Here is a 23,713-nt window from a genome sequence, read left to right as displayed (position 1 = left end):
CCCTCTGAAAGGGTTAAATTATCAATATGTCATGATGGTTTCGAATATTATGATTTTTCTGCTTAACACTAATAATGAATCAATACCATACCTTCTTTTTTTAAAAAAGGTAAAAATATTGTGTAAAAGTTTCTTACCTGTTGGAAGTAATAGATAAAAACAAATGAAACAAATTTTGTAAGAATGAACTTTATGTAGTTGAGGTAATATTTTTCATGTCGGATAATTTGACGGAGCTAGATGTTTGACTTAAAATAAACAACATTTATGTTCAACAACTTACTACATCATAGAAACAAACGGTAGAAAAACAAAAGGTATAGTAAGTGTTTGCTGAAAACATCTAAATCACTCTGATTATATGTAGAAGTTAATAAAAGTCCAATAAAAGTCAATCAATGCATTTTTTTCCGATTGGAACGGCTGAGGATTTTATTGATAAACTGATGATCCATGATCAAATTTTTTATTACAACGGTTATCTTTTTATTTATATTACAAGAGTCACATTTTTATGGAACCAAAACTATTCATATATTTATGTCAAACATAATTTCACTGTCAAATAAAAATCTACCGGTGTTTTCTGTAAAATTAAGAGCAGTGTAATATTTTAACATTTGACATTTAAAAAAGGTAAAGATTATTTACGCGAACACTTGTATTGTCACCAGTTCCTTTACTGTTCAGAATATAAATAACAGTAACACATTTTTACAACGGAAAGATGTCGATTTGTTCAGTTTATGCAGTTTTTTAACTGCAAATTTTCATAATAAGTTCTAGTCAGGTAGCCAATAACAATCACAGTCCTAGAACGTTAGAAAATTTAACGGCTTAAGTACCCAAGTCTATATTCTTGATGGTCATGTCAGAAAATTTTGATGGTTTATATCGGTTTCAGTGCGATTCACGAAGGTCCAACGTCATTTGATGGTCACCATCATCCAACATTTTCCATTGAGTGTTCATGGTTTTTGATATGCATACAAACTTCCATCATTCCATGATGAAAAATGCTACTTTAATACTATGATGGTTAGCCATCAAAAGATGTTTGAACACTCCATCATGAATCGTGATGGTTCATGATAGTTCCACCTATACATTTCAATGATGGTTTAGTGGGAATTCCTGTTGGTTCTCAGGAATATACTATTAGAACTATTTTCTTATGCTGTACTATTATAAATCAGTCCGAATTCCTACATTGGGATGGTGATGGCGGTCATTCATGATCGTCCCAATATTTGATTTCTAAGATACTATGATGGGAATTCATGATGGTTCAACATGAACAAATTCCTATATTGGACCATCATAAATCAGTCCGAATTCCTACATTGATGTGATGGTTACTTATGTTGGTTACTATAAAAAAAAATACAATGATTCATGATGGAATTATTGATAGTTACCATCAAGACTATGTTGTTCCATCAATGGAAAAACCATCAAAAACTTTGACTTGGGTTTACTTTAACTCAATGGTATTTAACGAATTGTGGATGCTAAAGAAGGGGTTGGCCGTTTAAAAAGTAAATTGTTTCTCATTTCTAGTACTTTTTAATATTTTCGAGATAAAAGTTAGCAGATACCTTTAATGCAGAATTTTAATGAAATATATTTTTCATACTTTTTATTATTATTTTGAATTAATTTAGGTCAAAATAAGTGAAAAATATTTTAATAAGCATTTTAATAATATCTGATTAGGAAATACAGTATGAAACACCGGTGTCTTTCCCCCCTTTATTTCCTTTTCTTGCATTAAATGCAAAACATTTCTTTAAACAGGGCCAAACAATAAATTTTCACTCATTTACAGTTTCCATCTAAGAGAAGCATTTATTCATCATTGAAATTTCTTTTACTAAATCAATTATTGATAAATATTTGGATATGAATGAAAAAAAAATTTCAAGTTACTTTTTTTTAATTTTAAACTTCATATTTTAGTGCAAATAACATTCTGATAATCTAACAGATTTTTTTTAGTAATTTTTAGACTTTTTTTTAAAATTAAAAAGTACCAAAAATTTTTTTTGGTTGTAATTAGAGCGTCAGAAAAAAAAATACATAAAAGAGATACCGATGTCCTATATGTGTCAAAGGGTTAATCCATAATCAAACATGAAAGAATTTAAAGCTAAACCATATCCGGCACAGAAAACTTCGGTTGTCAATTTTAGTCAGAGAGCTCATTCGTATTCGCGATAGCACTTTCAAAATGAAGATTAACTTTTTGTGTTACATAAAAATAGTTGTAGCAAAAAGTATTACCTTTCTATAGTTTATAACATTTTCGAAATAAATGCCTACTTCCCAACTTTTACGGTTTTCAAAGAAGTTTTTTCCAATTGGTGAAAGGACAATTGAATTGACATTAAAAGCTTATTTTCAATTCACATTTATACAACACAATATATCACCAGTTTAAGAATTTTGTAAATTTCATAGAGGTCGGTTTATATACATTTTTTCCTAAATTTGTTTTCATAATGATTTATTGTAAATGCGTCATGATAGGCTAATATAACAAAATCAGCTTTAAGTCAATAAAAATAAGCAATAAATTCATTAAATTTTAAATCAATGTCATTATTCAATTAATTAGTGACGTATAGTTATTGAATATTAACCAGATTATAGTGAATCAAAAAGAAGAATGCGTGATAAAAACAAGAAAACCAATAAATTATCAGTATTTTTTTAATTATAATTCGAAATCGTAATTATTTATCTAAAATAATTGTCGTTAAATTATAGAACAGTGTGGCAGATATTTTTTTATGGATAGTCTTTTAAAAATTGGCTTATGTAAAAAAAATATCTAACAGTTAAGACTTAGAAATTAATTTGTTAAGAATGGCTATAAATTATAACAAATAAATAGCGAAATATCGTGAATCGAACATAACGTTTCACTAAAAGAACAAAAATAATAGTTTCATTTTTGAAAAAATACGCATGTTTATCGTCTGCTTATCTCTTTTTCTTTTTTTTTTCTTTTTTATTTCAAAGATATAATTTCCTTTTTTAAAAGAAGAAGCTGGAAGGTGACATTTACTTGATTGTGAAAATGCCCCAGTGTTTTTCGGAAAACTTATGCAGATAAAAACAGATTGAGTGTGAAAAATATTATGTTTAAAATTCAGATAAAATACGATCTTCCCGAATTTTCTACTGCAGAAGACACTGTTTGAAAATATTTTACCCAAAAATAGGTACAATGATACAAAGAACAGTAATTACAAGGGTTCAAAGATAAGATTTATTTAGAATTATGTTAGTATTTTTTCCTCAAAATAGAGTGGTATTTTATTTTGTACTATTAGCTATAGATCTAAACAATTCAAATATTTTCGTAAAATATAGTACTTCTGTTCTCAGAAGTCACTATTTGTATCAACATTCTTGTAATGTATGAAAAAGTGAGGCACACGTACTCTTTAAGGAAGGGAGTTTTAACGCGTGGCCTACAGTGCTCAAAAATATAAATAAATTAATTAAAAAAAAAAACGGACCACCCTGATTAATTTTTGATCTAATAATCGGATCTTTACGTTCTAGGACTTAATATTAATGGTTCTAGGAGGTAGCCTCAAATATACTAATTAATTAAAATAGATAATATTTAAAGTTACAAAATAAGATACAAAACTTACCATTCGAAATAAACATTTTGGTCGGATTTGGATTACTAACTCCCAAAATATATAAAGAATAGCCTTAATCTGGGAAATATGGTCCCAATAAATTCGTCAGGAGAGCTGTCGAAAGATTGAATCCTCTAGTTTTAATGTTATTTTTTGCGCATTTCTCCATATCTAGATAATTTTAAGCAAATTGAAAAATGTTTGCACACAATTATAAAATTCGTTTATCCAAAGATAATTCTAAGCAAAAAAATAATTTTCGGAAAATAGTTATAATTTTTTGTTATTTTATTCAAGAATAGTCGAAAAATTTTTGAATTGTAAGATACGCAATTTCTTTTCAACATTATTTCAAAGAACTTAATTTTACATTGCAAAATACTAAATTTGAGTCGAATAGTTTCCAAAAAAAATTTAATTTCACAAAACTCATGTTTTTAAAATATGTTCATAAAATAAAATTTACATTAAGAGGTTCAAACTTTGGATCGCTCTCCTGATTAAACTATTTCGACTCCATTTCCCAGATAGCGTAAACTCCCTATATTTTAGAGGGCGAAATCCGAATTCGTCAGAAAAAAGGTATGTGTATTCAGAGAAAGAATATTGCGTTTGATTTTGTAACTTAAAATATAGTCTGCAATAACTTATTAGCATATTTGAACTCACCCCTACACACCATATAGATTGAGTCAGAACGTGACGATCCGCTCATTAGATTAAAAGTCATTCAGGGTGGTTCGTTTATTTATTTTTGCATACTGTACACACCTCATTCAGTAAATAAACATTGGTAAGAAAATAAAGTAAAAAAGATTATAAAAAGACTATTATAACAGGTAATAAAAGAGAGCATAAAAGCCGTGGCTGGTACTTACAAAATAAATTTAATGGTACCTATAAAATTTATAGATTATAAAATAGATAGAAATGGATATGATTATTTATTAAGACCGATTGCTTCAACTTACACGGCTTTATTTCAATCTCTTTGTACACCGATGTCGCCTTCGAGTACTCATCTAAAGTAAATTCTAAAACTTAAAATTTTTGTACCCTAATCATTAGTAACTACATTATTTTATATATTTTGAAAATTATATAAAAATATTGCACTATGTTGATCAAACAACATATTAAAATGTTTGGAGGGCAAAAGGTTAAGCAGCTTTAGCAAAGATATGGTTTTATGCATGCTGCTTTTGGAGCAAATTCATGGTTAGAACTTATAATAATTGATCAATATTGAAATCTGTTAAACCGCTGGTGGAGAGCGGGGGTCGTTATTTCAATCCTGGCAGCTGGCTGATCAACCGACGTGTTTCTAATAATTCTACCGTGGCCGGAAATTCTATAGTTGATTGGAGTGTGGTAGTTTCGAAAGAGAGATACCAGCTCAGATACTGCTCACGTCGTTTGACCGGGATCTAAATAATATGGTATTCCTTTCATGATCGTTAAAAGATAAAGCTCTGAAAAATAAGGTTAGGGTCTTGGCTTTGAAATGGATTGGTTAAGTAATATGTGAAACTACTCTGAGAGTATCCCTTTATGTACCATTGATATTTTAAATCACCACTTTCTTCCCTTCCTCCCCCCCTCCCCACGAAAAAAGGATTTCAAAATTATTATTTCTTTTTCTTCATTTTTTTACATATCAAGAAAATAAGTATTTGTTTCGATAGTTAGTCATAAGTTCATTTCTTTGGATTTGCTTTTGAAAAAAGTGTAAAAATACTTTTTTCTGAATCTAGCTAATATTTTTTACATTGGCTTTTTACATTGAGACAGAATTTTGCGGAATTGTTGACTTTCTCAATTTTATCATCAAATCAATAATATTTTGCAAAATATAACTTAAAATTCCAGACTTGGATCTGATTATTTTAGCCAAATTTATTAAAAAAAGTATCATTTCCTACTCTGTCATCATAACTAAAATATAGCCCTGTAAATAGAACGTGAAATTTGATCTCTAAAGTAAAAGAATTATTGCATAATTTTGAACTATGTATACGGGTTATGATGCATGAATAGCATTTTATAAAGTTTTTATTCCTGAAATAAAATAAAAAATAATAATGCATAAATAAATATTTACATTAAAGTATTGTTGATTTTTTTCATAACTCTCCAAAGAAATATAAGTTGAAGCATTTATATGATATGGAGTTACATTTCAGACTAAACTCTTTTTATCTTCTTAAATATGCAGAGTTGGAAAGAAATTTAATGTTTAAAAAAAATTCTCTACGGTACGTAAATAAAGGCTGACTTAACTCTTTGTCGCAGACTTTTTATTAAACATATTTTTAATACTTTTTCATTATTTTGCATTAATTTAGGTCTAAATAAGTGAAAAATATTATATTTAGTATTTTAATAATTTATGGTTATGAAATACAGCATAGTGTATTTTTCTGCGTTAAAGGCAAAATCTTCCTTAACACGACTTACTTCCATCAAACAATAATTAATCAAATTTGCTCTTATTTGCAGTTAATTAGATCTAAAAGTGAAACTGTTATTCATGTTATTGTTAATTTACGAAATCAATAATTGATAAATGTTTAAATATGACGAATTTTTTAATATAAATATAATTCCGGTAATCTAGCAGAATTTTCTTAATAGCTATTAGACTGTTTTTTTATAATTAAAATAAATACCAAAATATATTTTTACTTGTAGTTAGAGCGTCAGAAAAAAATATATGAAAGATGACCTCCGCAGACACGTCTGCCTCAAAGAGTTAAGCAAAGACTTCTACTACGTAATCTCAGTAGTTTTAGAAAATATTTTTCTTAATAAATTGGAATTGAAGGCATATTGCCCATCATTAATATAAGTAATTTAAAAAGATACAAAAAGTTCTGCTTTACTTCACTAGCACTGAAAATTATAATTCGCAACCAACCTCAAATATTTAATATCTCAGCCACTTATATCCCAAATAACATTACAATTTACGAATATTTGCCATCCAGGCTTCAATGCTACCATTTTAGAAAAAAAACGAGGACTTTATTTTTATATAAAAGTGACGAGTATATTATTGTATTCTTATAACTTATTTTTGCAAAATTAGGATGATTGAATAGCTACCAATCTGGAATTCCTATCTTCTCAGAATATTTGAAGTGGCAGCCAAATAACAATATAGCTAAATTTGTCTAATTTTGTGAAAGCATTTAAAAACTTCTCTGGACAATTAATAGGTTTATTTATACATGTTTAAGTAGGGGTGGATGAAATTATTTTAATTTATATATATATATATATATATATATATATATATATATATATATATATATATATATATATATATATATATATATATATATATATATATATATATATATATATATATATATATATATATATATCGTAAAATGATAAATCACGAAATTTTCTTTCACTCTAAATATTCAAATAAAAATGTTCCGATTAATCGGAACTGCGGATCATTTTCTGATTGATCCGAACAAGTAGGTAGGAATGCGTTTTTGTTCCATCATAAAGTAATATTATTATAAGACATTTGCAATACCAATGTGAACTTTGGAAGTGCGTACCTATCCCAAAGAGCTGTCTGCTCGTTCATCGAAAATAAAATGGAAATAGGGGTATGGAGTTTGAGAAAACAGTACTACATGATGAAAATTAAAACACTATAAAAGGTTAAGCTATACAAAATAAACATACAATATTTACGCTATTTACCATAAGTACATTTGCAAGGCTGCAAACTCTTGGTTTTTTGGGAACATTTCTTCTAGTGGTAACCACGTTTATGTATAATTCTTTGCTTTATACGTTTGGTTTTGAAGTTACTTTCTACACCACTACAGATCAATGATTTAAAAGTTTATATCAATTGCCACTTTGTTGCAGCTACTTCTTGGTAAGGTGTTAAAATGATTTTTTTACTTTTTTTAAAATCTTTTCCGGATGTGTATTAGCCCGGAACAAAGGTAATTTATAAGGATTTTGAAGATATTATGAAGTATTATGAAGAAGAACAGATAGATAATTTTAAGAAATATATATGAAAGTTCTAGTAATTTTTATTTCATAAGAGCCCTCCTTGCCGTGCTGATCATTGGTAATCTTGGATGTACCTTTTTCTGATTTTATAAGGCCTATGTGTGTAAAAATAAATATTCATTAAAAATCTTACGTTTTTGACATTCTAAAAAAAAATTCCGTCTTGTCGTCATTGTAAGACTAATTTCTAGATAACAACTACAACAACGAATCTTGAACAGAAAATGTTAAGAATACTGCAGCTATGAGAATGTGTACGTTCTTACTTCTGATATCGAGATGTAAAATATCGACTGCAAAAAAAATTAACTAGCACACATATCAGGTAATAAAGTGTTGTTCGGATTATTAACCATTTCTTATTACGACTTACTCGCGTCTTGGAAAACTGAAAAACTGGTAATAAAGTCTTTATGTATGTTTGATACAAATAAGTGTGAGTATTTGAATAATTAATATGTTATCGCAATCAAAATTCCATTATATCAAACGATTAAAAAGCAAAATTAATCTTTACAGTCTAGCTACCATTGAAAAAAATCTTCAATAGCAACAGCTGAGACATCGCAGCAGTTGGAGGAAATACATACCATCCAACTATGATCGTATTTCCCTTTTACGTGAAAGCAAATGTGAGTAATAAAATTAATTTAGGCTATAAACTTCAATATCTAATACACAACTCAAAATAACGTATTATATTTAAATTTCGTGATACTCGTGCAATCACTATTACAGTCATCTGATCAATTTGCCTTTTAAATCGTAAGAATAGTACATGATTCATTACTGCAAAACCCACTCCTTTTGTCTATATTATCTAATTTTTTGATGTGGCACATAGAACAAACAGCAGGCAAAAAAGAGTGAAATTCGGATTATTAATAGAATTTATAATTTCTACACATTTTACATACTGTGTGAAATGTTTACCCAATTGCTAATCAAACATTGGCGACCTTCAGATAGTAATAAGTGAGATTATGCAGCGAAGAAAAGAAGGCTGATCACACGACATATCTAACCTTCTAGAAGGTCGAAATCAAATAAAAAAATATCTCACCGATATTATTTTACAGTTATTGAAAGGAATACATATCTGAGAATTTCTTAAGTCACGTGAATTCGGTTTTTTTATCTCCAAAAGTCAAAGGATACACGTGTAGCAAATGGATGCCTCGGTTCCAGAGTTCAGCAGCAACAGGTCTTCTTATTGCAAACTGACGTTTTTTGCATAGATAAGAACATCAACGACTTAATATCGATAACGAAACACTTCTTACAACGTTTGATACTTATTAACTGCCTCTAAAGGTCTTTTGTTATCTCGTTTGAAATGTAACTGTTGTATGCAAATGGAAAAATGCAGCTCTTTGTAAATGTTGCCGGACTGCATTTTCTCCTTAGCCTGTTATTTTTTAGGCTTATTAAACTTAAGGTTTATGTTAATTAAAAAAATAGGAAAGACCTTTCAAATAAACCTTCAATAAGACTACTATAGACAAGCTTTCCCTATTCAGAATTTCTTGCAAACTCTATTATTCAGATTCATGACACGTTGCAAATCAAAAATTGCAACAATATGATCGGATTTTCTTACGTATTTTATAAGCAGAAAGAAAAAAAAGTTATTACATCCCTTTTGCATGCTTTTCTCCCTCAAAAATTCTTTTTGAACGTGTTATACCTAATACGTGGAATAAAGAACAATTTTTCTCGCAACACTTCACTTCGTCTTCGAATTTGAACTTTTTTGACTTTGACTCTATCTTCAACTTATACTCAGTTAACACTAGATTGCCCTAGGAAGTCATTTTGACTGCTTTTTAATTTCAATTAGAATAACAATGATGTATATAATGACACAATTTCTTAGATTTCTGGGACTTTTTATATAACATATACTTTTTTTAATTGTTAGTATTTACTAATATCTTATTACATAACTGTAAATAATATAAAAAATGTTAAAAAATAATTTTAAATAAATTTCTATAAACTTTCACAATCCAGTCATTTTGACTGCTTTTGGGCAATACTAATATTAATCTGGTACATACTAAGTTTCAGTCTTGCTAGTGTTAAAATTTTAACCAAATCTCAGGAAAGTATTAATACACGAAAGTATCAGGAATTTATAAGAAATTGCTGATTTCAAATTACACATGTCTCTCTTATGCACGATTAAAGTAAAAAGCACTTCATTTTAAATTTCAATTCGTATTATAATATAACACTTCAGGAAATAAATTTTGAAAAAAAAAACCATTTGAGGGTAGGTCAAATATTACGTAATTTTTTTTGTAATTTTGACCCTCCCTTCTTACCAGTACAAATAAACAATCACAAACCCTCTTCCATGCTTTCGTATGAAAGTTACAACCACTACTATTTGGTTTTTCCTTTCCCCTTGATATTTATTGTAGTAATGTAGCTCTAGGATTAAGTTAAAAGAAAAAGATTTAACTTGACATCAAACATAATTTACGTTTTAACCTTTTTATAAATTTTTGAGTAGAACAGTATTGAAAAATCACTTGTGTTCATAACTCTTGATATATTTTTTTTCAGCTTTTTCTTTTCCCGAATTCAACTTTTATTCCACATTCAAAATTTTTCTATATGTAATTTTTTGTTACGCTTTTTATATTGCTTATTAAGCAACTTTAAGAAAAACTTGAAAATTTGAAAATAAGGCTTTTCTTAACGTCTTACGTAAGCATTTTGTTTTATTTTATATCCTGCGTTGAACAGCCGACCCAATTTTGAGTTAACAGCCATCAGAGTGAAATTCCGTAGCGTTCTAATTTAGAATCAAATTCAGAAGACGAGGAAACTCCTGGATCTAATTTTCTAACCCGTGATCCTTCTACCACCGAAAATATTTTATGTCAGGACTGTGGTTGGTGCTGACTCAACTTGCCAACTCTGGGATTCGACCCTGGGTCACCTCATCTGCTCATACTCTCTCCCTTTTGTCAGAAAAAAGCAGGAAATCACAAACCCCTTCCTCTCGTTAGGCACTTACGTAATATTTGAACAGCCCCATGTACAAAATATTAAAATTGCCTGCAAAACCATCATAATAAAAGAACTACATACCAAAATCTGACATCACGCCCACTGGCACACATATAGACGTCTTATAATTAAAAAAAGTTAAATAAATACTCACTTTTAAGAAAACTAGTACAAATGATACATTAATTTCATTCGCTTATTTTTTTAAAATAATTTAATAACTAGACTAGATAAATTTGGATTTGGTATTTCGAAATTGAAAGAGAACTTATTGATAGTTCATTTATTAATCATGATTTTTCAATAGTTTCAACATTTGTCTGTGTATTTCTCTATAAGTTCGGTTTAGCACAAACTCAAAGACGTTCAAATGGTATTAGTCAAGTTTGTAATAAACAATAGCAGTGGTGCCTCGAGCTTCTTAAAATATAAGAGAAGGCAGAAACTTAATTTAAATTTATTTATTAAATCTATTTAGTAATTTAATTGTAATTATCACCATGAACTACATTGAAAATTATATATATTTAAAGCGAAAAATTATTCCTGATTTCTTGGAACACGTTCCCTTCCTACTCAAAATGATTTTCATTCCTTTTACTCATAGAACCAACAAAAAGAAGTTCAAGTTGGAAGGGGAAAAGGGCACAAGTGGCACGAGGAGCTGTGCTAATAAAGTCAATTCAGTTCCTTGTATTCACATTCAATGATAACTGAAAAAAAAAAGTTAGAAAAAAAATTGCCAATTTTAATCTTTTTTAATAAATGTTTGTTTGCTTTTAAACAACTATGAATGCTTATCTGAATGATTTTTTCAAGATCAAAATATTTCCGTCCTCTTTTTAATCTATTGCATTTAACCTTCACTTAACCGGAGTTGGAGTTGAGCAAATTTTTCGACTCCGACTGCGAATCCAGCAAAATTTTATTCTGCTCCGACTCTACAGCACTGGTTTTTAAAATCATTTTTTCACCTGATACTATTAAATTTCTATCTAAAAAATAAATTGCGGTTGTTTCAGAAAATTTATAAACCATATGACTTTCTTTCCCTCTATCTCAAACGAAATCTTCTTTTTTCATTCCTACGTATTTTCTACAACTCTAACATGAGGCTTAAGATCTGTAACTGCTTCACGGAGTGACATTTCTAAATGTTGAATCCTAAATAATGATTTGGGAAAAGAAGAAGAAAAAAAGGAACGGGGAACTTTTTCCGCGTCATTAGAATCAAAGAAATAAGTGGTATTGACTCTAATTTTTTGGTTAAAATTCGTCATATTTTCCTTAATCAATGCTGGCATCAAATAATGACTCTGTCTGAAAGGAAAAATATGTTGATAATAACGTACATAATTTTATTTTACGTCAGAAACATGTGGAAGCTTCTTTCCAAAGGGCATCGGATGAATGTCAAAAGAATTTATAATAAAATGTTTAAAAAATATTTAGAAGAAAAAAAAACTTTTAAAACTGCTGTTCTGCTTTTAATTTAAATATATTCACCTTTCCTTAAACTTCAAACAAATGTTTTAAATGCTTTTAAAACTAAATTTATCTCATGCGTGCCTAGTGTGCATTTAGAAAGACAGTGTTAGTAGAATTAGAACAGTGTGATCCGAATTATTATGACTCTGCCCGTCTTCACGAAGGAAAAGAGATCATTTGTAGTATCGAATGCGTAACTAACGCGTGGAACTACCCGACTCAGGACTCAGTACGGCAGTGTTTCCCAAAGTGTGGTACGCGTACCCCCAGGGGTACGGGAGCAGTTTAGCGGGGTACACGCTCTTATGCGAATATCTTACAACAAAAGAACATTTCAAAATTTTTTTTAAAAAAAAACAAAGCTCTCCATGAAAATTTACAATTAAGTATTTTTCTATTGGCTATTTTTTGCTGAATTAACAGTTAATGATTCGTATTGTCAAAAGCCAGTATTAATTAGACCGAATTTTTTAATTCTGCGTTTGTAACTTCAAATTAACTCAGTGGTACTTGGAACTTTTATTTAGGTCGCACTAGAGCTGCACAATGGGCAATTGGCGATGGCTTGAGAAACGTCTCTGAGGATGATCTGGAAACAACATGCGTACGTCGCAGTCCATTTTACAGGGAGGACAAATTCACACACCATCCATCCAAAGATCGTAATTTTGACCTGAACCAGAGTGTGATTATAACTTAACTCAATGAGGAATGATCAAATAAAAGAACACGCAAGAGAAAATAGCTCCGTAGCATTATTGGAATTTCGTTTCTTTGATGTCAAATGATAAAATTTACTGTTACTCACATTTATCGTAACAAATCCCTTTATTACTTTCATTTTATTTATTTTGATGTATTTTCTAAAGTTTATGGCAGTACAAGTGATGAAGAGAAGCTTTCCGTTTGCTTTTAATACTTTTTGTTGCGAATCACGCGATATCGTAAAACGAAATTCTTCGTAGCAGTTGTCGTCAGTAAATCATATCAAATCCAAGATGCTTTAACCTAGAGCCCCTGAATTAGACTGATAGTATAGGAGCCTTACTTTAACCTTTGTTTTTGTTAATGTTAACCTTTAGTTGAAAAAGCTTTAATTGTTTTATTATTTCATTGTTTTATTGAAAAACCTTTCATTGTAAAACCTTTAATTGTTTAAAAGTATTTTTTTTTTTGCAGAAAATATTTCAACCTATTTCTCCCCCCCCCCCCCTTATTTTTTATACTTATTATTTATATTTATTTATTTTATATTTATTTTATATTATTTTATATTTATTTATTATCAAAGAAAAAAAACCCAGAAGTTGGAATATAACAATAATTCAGAAGACTCAGTATGTATGAAACTTTTCCTAAAGTAAAAATAATAATTTTCGGATTTATCTGATAATATCGGATCATGACAAAGACCATCTTTGTAATATTCCGAAGACACAGAATCATTGATCTGAGAAACCTTATTCGAAAATATCATCTTCGCTTGCCAAAACGAGTATAAATCAAGCGAGCTCGATACTTATGGCTTCGTTTTCGATCCAAAAATAGAAGTTCTCGCTACACAGGATAAGGGATGTGTAAAAAAGGGGAACAAAAAATGAAAAAAAACGCAAGAAATTTATTAAACATTCAGAGAATTATTAATGTACTCAATAATAAATACACTAATGGCAACTTTTGTCTTTGTTAAAGAAGCGTTTTTCTAGTGCTACAAAGTTACAACTTGCTCTGCTTTGTGAAGAAAAATGTTTTTAAGTTGTTAAAAAAGTTTTTAAAAAAAATGACTTGAAAAATTTTAAGTCCCTCTTCCAATCATTCCGTCTCCAGTAAATAAACAGAATTCTAATCATTCCGTCTACCATCAAATAAACATAATTTAAACATTTATATTTTATACTTCTTCTGTATTCTTTTAATAGAACGGAATCACAGACAAGGTAGTTGCCAGACTGTCTATCACTTATATAACCTTTTCTTTGTCGTGTACATAGTTGCATAAATTTTCTCGATTATTTTCTATTTTCTTACAGCTTCGTAAATGTTAATATTATTCTGACCCCTGTAATATTATTATTCGATTTTAATCTCAAATGTATTTAATTTCCTATTGACTTCATCATGCCCTGGCACATGGCTCCCCCAATTCTACTCCCACTGCAAACATTCCCCCTATATATGTCTCAAAAATCCGATTAAACAGTTAATGCCGCTTCGTGATTGCGCATTGAGATTTGAGCTATGTTTTAGTGTCCCCATTTAGCTCGTGGGCCTCCCTGGTTGTGCGGTATCACCCATAGAGTTGAGATAGTAGGTATCCCATATTTCAACTCTATGGTAACACCCGCCAAACGCTGTGCAAAGCATGGAGTTAGTGGGTTCGAATCCTACTGTTACCCTGGATGTAACTTCGTGCTGTCCTTTTCTGTATCACGTTATCTGTCCCATTTGACAAAGATATATAAGCCTAAATATAGCACACAACCCTGGAAATGTATGTAATTAAAATAAATAAAACTAAACAATAAATTTAACTCGTGTAATACTTTTAAAGAGTTTTAGACACTAGCCCTTGCGAACCGACTGTCACAACTACGAGCCAGCATGATGTTGTTGTTAATTTACGTCGCACTAGAGCTGCACAATTAGCTATTGGCGACGGTCTGGGAAACATCCCTGAAGTTGATCCGAAGACATGCCATCACAATTTTGATCCTCTGCGGAGGAGATGGCACCCCCGCTTCGGTAGCCCGACGACCTGCGCGCGAAGTCGAGCACTTTACGGTAGCACAGTTTAACGAGGACCAATACCGCACACCCTCGGTCCCTACGCAGACTGATCCAAGTGGTCACCCACCCGCACACTGACCGTAGCCAGTGATGCTTGATTTCGGTGATCTGCTGGGAACCGTGTCTTAACGATCAGTCCACTGCGGGACACGAGCCAGCATGAAGCGTTGTCATTCTGTATAAAAAGATGAAACTAATAAGCAATTTAATTCTTCAGTTACTTATTTGTGGGAAGGGTTACAATAATTTGATTTGCTTAATTCACTACTTTTGTACCGTCTAGGGTCGCACCTAAAGTTTTGTACCTAAAGTGTACCGTCTAAGGTCGCACTTGCTTATATCCTGCCTGATACATAACTTGTTGCTTATATCCTGCTTTTATACATTAACCACTTTCGGCTGTCGGACATTAGATACCTGCCATCACTTCTGGAATTTCGAGAAGATTTTATCTAGTATTTAATGTGGTAGCAAAATTTTTACATTCAAGTTTTACTAAATTTGATTTCTTATACTTTCAACTGCCATTACATTTAATTAGTTTAAACATAGACCGGGTAGTTATCTTAGAATGTGACCGGTTAATTATCTTATTGTGTGTTAAGTTGTTGTAGACTAACAAGGCAAGGGATGCGATTATTCTTGTTTCAAAGTGGCGATAGCTATGTCCAAGAATTCGACTTCTGCCACACCCGTTTATAGGACGGATCCATTCATACATCCATTCACTCATCCACAGATCGTAATTTTGATCTGAACCTGAGAACGATCAATCTTCAATTCAGTACCCCCAGAGGATGATGTTATTATGAGAGCATGGAGGACTTTGTGACACGACAGATTTAAGGTGCACTAGTCACCATTTACTGCACGGGGAGTCTTTGGCCGGCTGAATTATGTGTTAAGTGATGGTAACAGGTGAACTAGGTATTTGTCTGCAATACCACCTTGCTGTAATAATTATTTCACTAGGTATTTGTCTGCAATACCACCTTGCTGTAATAATTATTTCACTACCACTAGGAAACAAATTAATTTAAAATCGTAAAAGTTGACAGGTATGGCATTAAATTAATTAATGATTCGCATTATTCTGTGATTGTTAGCCATTCTGTTAAAAATATTGTATAATACATTTAAAATAACATTTTGAAGTACTCGGAGTGCAACAATCTAGTATTTTGTTAGGAGTACTTCAGAAACAAATAGTTTTTTGTTGTTTTAACTTATATAAACGTAGTGCCTTATTTTCGCTTATCTGCAACTGTCACGTTACGATTCTTCATATCATGTTTTCCATTTTGACATTTGTTGCATACATTTAGTCCAATCTTTTACGACTAAGATATGCTATTTAAATATGTTTTTTCTCATAATATTTGGAAGAATTTGAGATATTTTAAAATAATCTTTTTTTATTTTTTCCCAAGTTTTACATGATTTCAATTTTTATAGTAACACCGAACTTCAAATAATCTAAAATTTATATATTTTTTTCTTTTTTTGGAGAGAAAAGTAGAAATGTTTAAAGTTAAAGAATACTTGCCTTTTGAACAAAATGACTTTTAATCGTATTATTATCATCAGGCCTGATATATTTTGACTTTGAAATTGTTTTATAATAGTATCTAAATTTTGAAAACTTAAACATACTTCGAAGTATAATAACTGCTAAAAATACTTTCATTTCCTTTATCGGGATGTGAAAACTTCAAAACTAATTTCATAAAAGTAATTGGAAGTTAACTTGATGAAAGTTTAAGATATCTTGAGATAAAGTTCGTCACCCCACTGTTTAATTTTTCCAAGCGGTAGTCATTAAACAATCAAAAGATTTAACTTTTAGAATTTTGAATGAATTATCCAACATTTTAACTTCAACTTCGTTTGAACTTCTATTTTATTTTTTAAAATAACACGTGCGAGGTTAGTTTTGGAAACAAACTTATTCATTTAAATCATCAGGATGTCCTGGTTGTCAAAACATCTTATTTTAATCTAGAAAACTTGACGATGAGTGTCACAGTATACCAACACCTTATTCATTTACTTATTATTATTTTTGAAGTTATACTTCTTATGCGACTTCCAACAAGGTTGCGTTAAACGTTTAACGCTACATTTTTATTGGTCGGGAAATCACGTGGTAGGATCCAGTTTTCCCTCATTCATTTCCATATTGTTTTGGTTCTCACTAGCATAAAAATAATAAAAGTCTTAAAAGTATTGTTCTTCTATAAATATTTTTTTAGTTTGTTTTGATACGCATATAATTTAATAGGGTAGTATTTTTTTTATTTTCAAATTTAGTGGATAACAATTGTAAAAAATGAGTGAAAACAATCCTACAGACAATGCGACGAATTTAAGGTTATGTCAAGGTACGTCTCTTGTGAATATCAATTGATTGTTTCTCTTCTGAAATTACATTATGGCGCATTCACATACATTATTAATACAAATACATTTTCCAGGGCGAGACGATGAGGCAACCATAAGCACTTCCACTGGTTCAAGAGGGAAAAATGCACAATATTACCGTGATTACAGAGCACGGAAGCGAGCGGAGCAGGAAAAAGAGTCGTTGAATAGAACTAGTGATCCTTCTACGACTGCTGATTCTTCTACAATTAAAGTCGCAGGTTGCGAAGTTTAACTTCTTCCGCGCACTATTTTTTTTATTTTGACTTGCAGAACATAATTCGCGATCGCAACGAACTATAGGGGGCGTTGTTGTATGAGACTAATACCTGCGATTTCTATATGAACAGTCATTCAGTTACTCTAGCGACGTCGTTAATGTAGCACGTAGCATTGCAACGTTCCTTCTTTATTGTGGCTAATTAAATTTAAAAAAGAAAAATGCTTGATATTCTTTCTTATGCAAACGAAAACAAAATGGTATCTCTTTTTATTAGAGAAGGAATATCCAAAACACATCGGAAAAATATTTGAACATTAACAGAAAAAAATATGTATATTCTTATAAGAGTTAAAACCTAATGCCCGAGAAATAGTTGTACTATGAAAGGCCTATGAACATGAAAGGCCTATTTAAACTTTACATTCCGTAGTTTTAAGAATCATATTACTTCAAAAATTAAAATGAACAAAAAGTATACATAAGCCTCATAATTTTATGAAATTTAATTTTGTAAACAAAGTTTTTTGACAACAGTTTTTATCAAAAAATTTCAAGTTTCAATAAAAATCATTATTTAGAAACTAAGAAACGTAAAATAAAGAATGCTGAAGAAACAAAAACAAAAAATCAATTCTTTTTTGTCGCTATTTTTAGTGCTACGAAAATTCGTCTTTGGGATTTGCCAAAAACAAAACAAGATGCAATTTTATTTTTTCAGGAGGGAAATATTTTACCGAAAAAACAAAAATGTACCAATTCCCACAACATGAAACTTTATCTTGGTAAACGTACGTTTTGGAAATGTTGTTTCATTTGAAATCTTATTTATCAGAGTTCATATGGCGATATGATTGTTTTGAATCTATGCTAAACTGTATATCGGCTCATTTTCCACCGAAATCCGATTGACTATTTTGATTTTAAATAAAGTGCTTTATTTTAAGGAATTGTCGCAAAAATTTTAAGTGTAGATTGGCGGCACTTAAAAACCGCCAAATCTGTAGCGGCGGTGGCGTTAATACGTAAGTACCGAATTTTTATTCCATACTTTTCTGAATCATATTACTTCAAACATTGGAATATACAAGAAGTATACATAAACACATAATGTTATACCATTTAATTTTTCGAAAAAAGTATTTTGAGAACAATTTTTATCAAAAAATTATAAACTAAAAAACGGAAAATAAAGAATTCTTTGGATAAAAAAACGATTTTAAGAATTCTTTACATTGAAATAAAAACTTTCATATTGTTTCTTTTTTTATTATTCTTATAGTTCTTAATTAGACGTAAGAAACCATTCTGTAGAGAACCATCATCAAATGAAAAAAAAAATATTTACAAGCAAATTTTTTATTGTAAAAATCATTGCACTTACCTGATTTATAATTCCCGGAGAATTCCAAAATGATAAGTTCCTTGTTTGAAAACTTTATTCTCAAATAATAGATACATAGTTTATCCCTTCATTACTTTTAGATAACATACTACACAGCAAAATTTTATAATTGATATGAATTTGAATATGTAGCTAAAAACAGAATAGCTGAATTCTAGTTGAACTTATTCTTTCAAAACTAAAAAATACTTACCAAGAAAACGATAAAAAGTAATTAAGAATCAGCACAAATGGCACTATTTCAAGTAACTTGGATAATTTTTTATTGTTGTTTTCCGAATTATATGGATACAGAAATATAAACTATTCCATAACGAAGAAGAATATGCTATAACTATTACAATTCTGTATGTTCTGAATTCATATTTATTCACTGGAATGACGAAAGCAATGTTGACTTCACTTTAATTCGTAATGAATTGAAGACAGAAGAAATGCATTTTATCTTTATACACACATCTGTAACAGTATCCAAAATCGGAAGTCATCAGTTGCAAGTTTGTTGATAATAGAAATAAAAAATTATTGAGGAATTTTTCTTCAAATGTTTGGCGTGTTCTGTTCCTGAAAGAATTACTAATATTCTGGAAATTTTTTTCAAGTTCTTCGGCCTTTTTCTTAGGGAAATTTTGTTTCTTATTTGCTGCTAAAAAATGGCGTCTTATTCAGTCAATGATTTTGATGGAACTAAATGAAAACGTGATAAATTAATGTCTGATATTTACAGGCTCCCGCTAGACGGCGTACTCGAGCGTTGCGATCGCGAATAAAGAATGCACACGTAGAAAAAGTGGTAGTTAGTTTAATCCTGCTTTGTTTAACCCTTTCGCGCCGACTGTCACAAATACGTGCCTGCATAAAACCGTATCAACCAGGGTAAAATGATAAAACTGGAAATCAAAGTAATTCCTTAGCAGTTTATTTGTGGGAGGAGTTATTATTGTTTGATTTATTTAATTCACCATTACTTTGTTCAAAATTAAACTATTTAGTTATACTTTAAATTAACATAGATTATATATATGATTAATCTAACAATAATTAAAGTAAAAGCAAAGTAAATCTGTCAAATTAGAAACGACAACATTTAAGTTACCGTTTTTTATTTAATAACATCCCGATTCTGATTTTGTACGAATGCTTTTCTGAATCACCCGTCCCCAAGGGGTTAAACTAAGTGGATATTTTTATTTATTTGAAAAATATGTTGGTGACCAATTTTAGCTGAAAATATAATTTTTTTAAATTATTTATTCTAACATTGTAGGCATGGATATTTTTAATTGTTTAGCCTAGAATTGATCTATTAACATTTTTCAGCATTTTCAAAGAGAGACTTTTAAAGAAATGCCTCCTTAAAAGAGTTGAATTTGAATTTAGAACATTTATAATAGGTCTAAAAATACTGCGACGTGACGGCTCAGGGGATAGGGCGCTCGTCCTCCAATGAGGTGACTCAGATTCGAATCCCAACGATGTCTGGTCAATACGAATTCCGCCTCCTGCTCACGTTGACCACAGTGTTGAGATAAAATATCCTTAGTGGTAGACGGATCATGAGTTTTAGAGTCCCCTTGCCGCTAGACTAACCATGCGAGGTTTTCGGTTTTTTTTTATCGCCATGTCATACAAATGGTAACCATGCAACGCCATGTAGTTCTATCAAGAAGTTCTCCACGAGGGAAAATTTATCCAGATGCTTGTTCCTGGAGTTCAATCGTCTTCTCAGGGTTCAAAATTGAACATTGATATTCGTTAACTCAGAATTGGGAAGGGCTGTTCAACGCCGGTTATAAAATAAAATAAAATGGGTCTAAAAATTTGGCGTAGGTACAAATAAATAAATTTTTTTAAACTTCCAAAGTTGATCTTGTGATCTAACGTGCATTCAATGTCAGAAATCTTTAATACCTTTGACAAAACAAATAAGAAAACCTCAATTTAGTTACAACTTAAGCTATAAAGTAAGGAACTAAAGTTATTATTTTGTGCATACATCTTTTGCAGCAAAAAGCAACACTAAAACAGAAAAGTGATGCGGCGCTTACATATTACAACTTAGTTGTTGACTGGTAAAAACCAGCAATTTTATGCACATAATTCCAATTGGACAATAAAAACTAACCCTTCTTTTCCCTGCTTTTATCCATATCGTTGCTTCTCATTAATAAAAAGAAGAGAGAATAAACGAACAGTTTCTTTTTCGTTTTATGCACCAAAACAAATTAATAAATTACTTTTACTCATATTGTTAGAAGGAAAATGTTCGTGACTGTTTGACGTCAAACTATTGTCTGAATATCACGCCAAGAACTGGATGAATTCGTTTAATGCTCGCATATTTATACCGCACGTGATGTAATTGAACTAAGAATGTGTGCGACTGAAGCTTTTCATCACTCGTATAATTCCAAAGTTTTCATGCTTTTTTTTCCTCGAAGTTTACCCTCTGAGGAGCATTATTCCTGACTTTTTCCGAACTTTGAGCTACAAGCTTTTCTGCATCAAATTTAGCATATTTGTTAAATTTACCATTGAAGTTAGGGCTGCCAACTTTCTACGCTTTTTTCAAAAATTTATTCCTACCTTAAAATTAAAACATTTTTTGACTATTTTTATAAATTAAAATAATAAGCATAGAACAAATAAGTTTAAAAATTACTTTTTACACTGAATCATATTGAGTAAGCAAATTTCATGACTGCTTGCAAATATTTTTGATTAAAAATTTCTTAAAAAGTTTTCCAGATATGACGAAAGACGCAAAAATTGTAACTGACGTGATTTAAACTTTTGACCGTTTTCCAGACTACACTGTTGGGAAATTATTTCTACATATTTTGAGGATAAAAAATTCCGATTCCGATATGTTTATTCAGAGAAAGTGTCGGATTTCGCAGCTTAAAATATCGTCTGCACTAATTATTTAGCATATTTATAGTCAGCCTTTTTGCCCATTAAGAATTATTCATTCCTACTAAGCGAAAATCCAATCATTAGATCAAAAATTAGTCAGAATGTATGCTTTTTGTCGCACTGAATGAGAATTGCTGCAAAATGGTTCAAATAATTATCTTATTTTTCAAAAATAAATGGAAAGAAAGTGAAGCGGTTTACTACAAAACTCAAATATATTAATGAAATAATTCGAAGTAAATTTAATCTAACTATTTTGTAGTCATGAGCAGTTTTAAATTGTTTACTAATGCAGTAAACAACGAGAATGAAACAACTTTAAGATCAGCATATTTATGCTCATATTATTAACCGAGCTCTCTTAATATTTGTAAGCATAATATTTGACTTACTTCTTTAGAAGCTTTATAACTTTCTTTACGTCATCCATATTTAAGAATCTTCATTTAACATTCAAAGAGAAGAAGAATTGGCAAAATGGTTTTGAAAAATAGTTTGTTGGATTTGTCATTGTATATTCCGTCTTATGCGTTTCTTCGATCCGTTAGAAATAATTTTACCCCGTAACAACCATTACTCTTATGATGTTTCATTAAATTCCGTCAAACGATATTTTTTTAGCAGATACTACCAAACAATATGTTTTCACTGAAAGCCATCAAACGATATTTTTTTATCGAATGTCTATGAATATTATATTCATCAAACTGAAACATTTCTCCAAAAACATTAAACTGATAATTAAACTGAAACTAAATCACAAGCCAAAGAAACGGAATTTTCGTAATTTGAAATATTAAAGGAGCTACGAATAACAGAACACACAGCTGCGAACAAACGAATATCGTGACGAACTGCTACTGAATGATTGCGGGTGTAATCTCTATCATTTTTCACCTTTTTTCCGATTTTTACTTCAAACCGCTTAAGGTAATCGCCTTTTGATACGATTTAACTCTCATCTTTCATCCAGCGTTCGAAATTAGTTTTTAAATTCATATCTTTCTTTTTTCTAGGTGACTGTCACAAAGCTTCGAAATCCATCTCTAGAACATTTTGAATGATTTTAGTTTTTGGTCAAGGTTAGCGTCAAGATCTATTAAAAACGTAACTCAATGCACTACTAAAATAATTTCTTTTTTAACTAAAAAAAAAAAAGAACTGTCTTGAGCAAGAAAATAAAACTACTTCTTGTAGAATTTTCCAGTTCTCTGATCTGTTTTACGTCAGTATCAGTTTCTGATGCCACAGGCAAGGTCAAAATTCAGAAAGGTAACCAGTTCATTGCCACCGTTTAAAATTTTCTTCTACTAATCTTTTAAAAATTACGCAACATATCACGTACTACTGTGCCAGCAAGGTGAGAGTAATAGAGGGCTGTGGGGAAGGTGATAACTGGATTCACTTATAGCTTGCTTCTTTACTTGAAAGAAAATTAGAGATGTGTGCTTGGCATAATTATAGATGCTTTATGAAAAGTAGTTTTCGGTAGGCATAGTTTTTTTTTTAGTGTAAAGAAAGTAAAGTTTTACGCATTTTAACACTTTGTTAATCGACAAAGAAATGCTTCGTTTCCAAGATTTTACATCAACATTTTTATTATATTATTGTTGGGCAAGGATGCATGCCTTATCAAAGCTAAATATTACTCTAATAATTCGAATTCTTATTGTTTTATTATTCTAATTCTAATTGTTCTCTGTATTCGGCAAGCCTTGTCGAAGGAAGCACCAACCGTTCTGAATGTTG

At 30.3% G+C, this 23,713-nt stretch overlaps 1 protein-coding gene across 2 annotated transcripts in view; it reads right to left on the bottom strand.

Moving 5' to 3' along the window:
• The window catches only part of LOC107440882 (uncharacterized), a 134,061-nt gene that overhangs the window by 85,265 nt on the left and 25,083 nt on the right, over positions 1–23,713 (bottom strand). The window contains exon 1 of one of the 2 annotated variants that reach the window (XM_043050952.3): positions 22,357–22,830. The exons of the other annotated variant lie outside the window; for it this stretch is intronic. Coding sequence (XP_042906886.1) covers positions 22,357–22,394 — 38 coding nt within the window. The 5' untranslated portion in view covers positions 22,395–22,830. Of the gene's footprint in view, positions 1–22,356; positions 22,831–23,713 lie in introns of those variants that run through there. 2 annotated transcript variants of the gene reach the window in all.

The sequence above is a fragment of the Parasteatoda tepidariorum genome, chromosome 2 (assembly GCF_982258835.1).
Source record: "Parasteatoda tepidariorum strain Cologne lab strain chromosome 2, Ptep-v5.0, whole genome shotgun sequence".
In the NCBI taxonomy this organism is placed as follows: domain Eukaryota; kingdom Metazoa; phylum Arthropoda; class Arachnida; order Araneae; family Theridiidae; genus Parasteatoda; species Parasteatoda tepidariorum.
This window is presented reverse-complemented; position numbering and strand designations above follow the sequence as displayed.